At 63.9% G+C, this 3,060-nt stretch overlaps 1 protein-coding gene across 2 annotated transcripts in view; it reads left to right on the top strand.

Annotated features, from left to right (window-relative positions):
- The first annotated feature begins 223 nt into the window (after nucleotides 1-223).
- The window catches only part of SPI1 (Spi-1 proto-oncogene), a 15,320-nt gene continuing 12,483 nt past the window's right edge, over nucleotides 224-3,060 (top strand). Inside the window, exons 1-2 of one of the 2 annotated variants that reach the window (XM_006772295.2) lie at nucleotides 224-483; nucleotides 2,937-3,033. In XM_006772295.2, the coding sequence (XP_006772358.1) occupies nucleotides 439-483; nucleotides 2,937-3,033 (142 nt within the window). In that variant the 5' untranslated portion in view covers nucleotides 224-438. Of the gene's footprint in view, nucleotides 484-2,933; nucleotides 3,034-3,060 lie in introns of both variants that reach the window. The other variant, XM_006772294.2, reaches the window with a different exon arrangement.

Below are 3,060 nucleotides of genomic sequence, written 5' to 3'. Positions count from 1 at the left end.
CTCCCTGTGGTAGAGCTAGCCTTCCTCCCTCCCACTCTTCCTCCCCACCCAGCCCCCAAGGCCGCCCCTCACAGTCCCAGCTTCCTCCGGGCAGGGGGCCTGGCCCCCACAGCCTTCCAGGCCAGCCCCTGCAGCACCACCTGCCCCAGCGGCCAGAGACTTCCTGTAGCGCAAGAGATTTATGCAAACGGGCTGGGGTGGTGATGTCACCCCAAGGGGACTATCTCCCAGTGGCAGGCCCTTCGATAAAATCAGGAACTTGCGCTGGCCCTGCAATGTCAAGGGAGGGGGCTCACGCAGGGCGCCTGTAGCTCAGGGGCAGGCCCAAGCCCTGCGCCCGAAGAGTCAGTCCAGCCCCTGACGGGGCTTCCCATCCCAAGGGGCTTCGCACTGGCCCCCACCGAGGCAGGGGACCGGACCGGACCAGAGCTCGGCTGGATGTTACAGGCGTGCAAAATGGAAGGGTTTCCCCTCGTCCCCCCTGTGAGTACTGGGGCTCCTCCACCAGCCTAACCCGTGGCCCTCGGGCGCCCGCCCGCCAGCCCGCCCGCCGCAGGCTGCCCTCCAGGCTTGCTATCAGTGGGAAGTTGGTGTTTCCTCCTTGGAGCTCTGGCCTGAGAACCAGCCAGGGGGCCATTGGGTCCTCAGAGCGTGCCCTGGCGGGCTGAGGCTGGGCCCGTGTGGGGCTGTGATCGGTGGGGCCTGAACGGTTATTTATAGATGGGGCTCAGTGGCGGGCCTGAGCTCCAGGGCAGGGCACTGGGCCGAGAATGGGGAGGGCGGAGGCAGAGAGGTGGTGGGGAAGGAGATGGGGAGACTGGCATGGGGGAAGCCTTGACTGGGATAGTAAAGCCTTGAGAGCAGGAGGCAATGGGCCAGGGGCCTTGCCCATGGCCTGGGAGCTCCTGGGGACGGAGGCTGCTGTAAGTCTAGGTCCCCGGTGCTCGGCCTACGGCCTGGCACAGAGGACATGGTTGTTGACCGAAGGTTCTGGGCCCAAGGGCCTGAAGGTCCGCAAGAGGCCAGGCAGAGGTGGGGGCCAGGGGTGGGGCAGAGGCGAGGGCTGCCGTTAGGGCTGGGGCTGGGCTGGGGCCAGAGACATCCTGGGGCTGAGATTGGGGCTGCGTAGGACCTGGTTGAGTGTGGGATTGGAGTTAGGGCAGGGACTGAGGCTGGGACGGACGGAGACGAGGTAAAAAAGCAGGACCAGGGACCCCAGGAAGTTCAGGGCAGCAGGCTGGGGCACCCCCCTGCTCCTGCTCTGGGTGACAGTGGCAGCCTCAGGCGGGTGTCAGACCTGGGCTCCTCTGAAAGGGTCCCTTTCCTTTTTCTCACTCCATCTCCAGGCAGCAAGGGTGGGGAGCCCCGGGAAGGGCTTGGCAGGGCCTGCCCACCTGACTCAGCTTTCCCGGCCTAAAGGCAGCCCCCTCCCCTCACCTACCCCAGCCGCCCACCCCAGTGGGGCCTCAGAGCCCCAGGGAGGCACCACAGCCCTGACACCCTGCTGCCCAGCTGCCTGACGACCCAGTGCTGGGCTCCCGGCTCCCCACTGTGCCTGGCCTGACAGCACCAGCCAGCTAGGCCCTTGACCTGGCCCTGTCCCTCCCTCCCCCCTGGGACCAAGGAGGTGGGGGAGGCAGGGGAGGATGGAGGTGGTCCCAGGAAGAGTCAGTTCTGTCTCAAGAAGGTGATGGGCTCAGGGGCTTGGCCACCCTGTCTCTGAGCCTGACCTCTAATCCCTAAGCTCCAGATAGAGGGGCTGGAGGCACATCTCAGACTCCCACACCTAACCTTCACCCCTCTCCCCATCCAGGGGGGCCTGAGTGCTCCTGGGAGGGAAGGCGGGCTCCCAAGGCAGCCCTGACCCCCTACCCGAGCCCCGAGGGCCAGAGTAACTGTTGTGCAATCCTTGGGCACACGCGTCGGGCTGGGGAGAGGCCTGGTGACTGCTGGGAAGACTGTGTGTGTGCATGTTCCTGTGCCTGTGCCAGTGAGTGGGGAGGAGAGGGAAGATGCGGGGGAGAAGGAGGGAGGGTGGGGGTAGGGGAGAAGGGAGAGGAGGAGGGGAAGGAGGATCCCAGGGAGGGTGTCGGAGGAGCATGGCTGAGGGGCAGTGAGAGGATCAAGGCTTGGCCATCTCATGGCCCCCAGAACCTGCCTGAGTGAGACTGTGAAATCCATCAGCTGGGCAGCCACTGGAGACCATGGTGGCCCTGAGTACGCCTGCCTGGGCCTGGGCACAGGGAGTGAGAGAATGGGGGTTGGCTGGGGGCTGGGGAGGCGGGCAGGATGACAACAGTGAGGACGAGTGTGCAAGTGGAATGTGAGTGACTATGGGAGGACGTAGGTACGAAGGTGAGTTTAAGGTGCTTGAAGGCAAGTATATGGCTACGTGTGTGAATCCGGGGACTGTGTGGGCCTCCAGGGTGAGCGTGTGTGTGTGTGTGTGTGTGTGTGCATGACCACAGTGCGTGTGGCTGTGAGTGACCTTCTGAGTGAGTGTGAGGGTCAGTGCGCGGGGACCTGTGGGCATGAGTTGCTGTGTATGAGTGTGTCATAGGGACTATGTGTACGTTTGGGGGCTGTAGGTGCATCAGTGTGAATGGCAGAGGGCGGGTTTGTGAGATTGGGGCACTCGGGTGTGAGTGTGAGTGTGAGTGTGTGGCGCTTGTGAAGAGGAGGGGTTGGGGGTGGAAGGAGGCAGTCCTCTCCCCGCAGCCTTTGTCTTCTTTTGACCTCTGACCTCCAGGGTCCCTGTCACTCCTGGGTCCCTGCTCCCACTCTTTGTGGCCTCCCCTAGTCCCCAGCAGAGAGAGGCCTGATGCAGCTGCTCATTCTGGGAGGACGGAGTGGACCCTACATCGGGAGGGGGGGGCTGCAGGCCTGGCTGGGGTCTCCCCACCTGTGTGCGTGCTGACATCCTCCTTTCCCAGCAGCCATCAGAAGACCTGGTTCCCTACGACACAGAGCTGTACCAACGCCAAACGCATGAATACTACCCCTATCTCAGCAGTGATGGAGAGAGCCACAGTGGTGAGTACAGGGCCCCCCCCCACTTCG

Source organism: Myotis davidii, unplaced genomic scaffold (genome assembly GCF_000327345.1).
Source record: "Myotis davidii unplaced genomic scaffold, ASM32734v1 scaffold265, whole genome shotgun sequence".
NCBI classification, from domain to species: domain Eukaryota; kingdom Metazoa; phylum Chordata; class Mammalia; order Chiroptera; family Vespertilionidae; genus Myotis; species Myotis davidii.
This window is presented reverse-complemented; position numbering and strand designations above follow the sequence as displayed.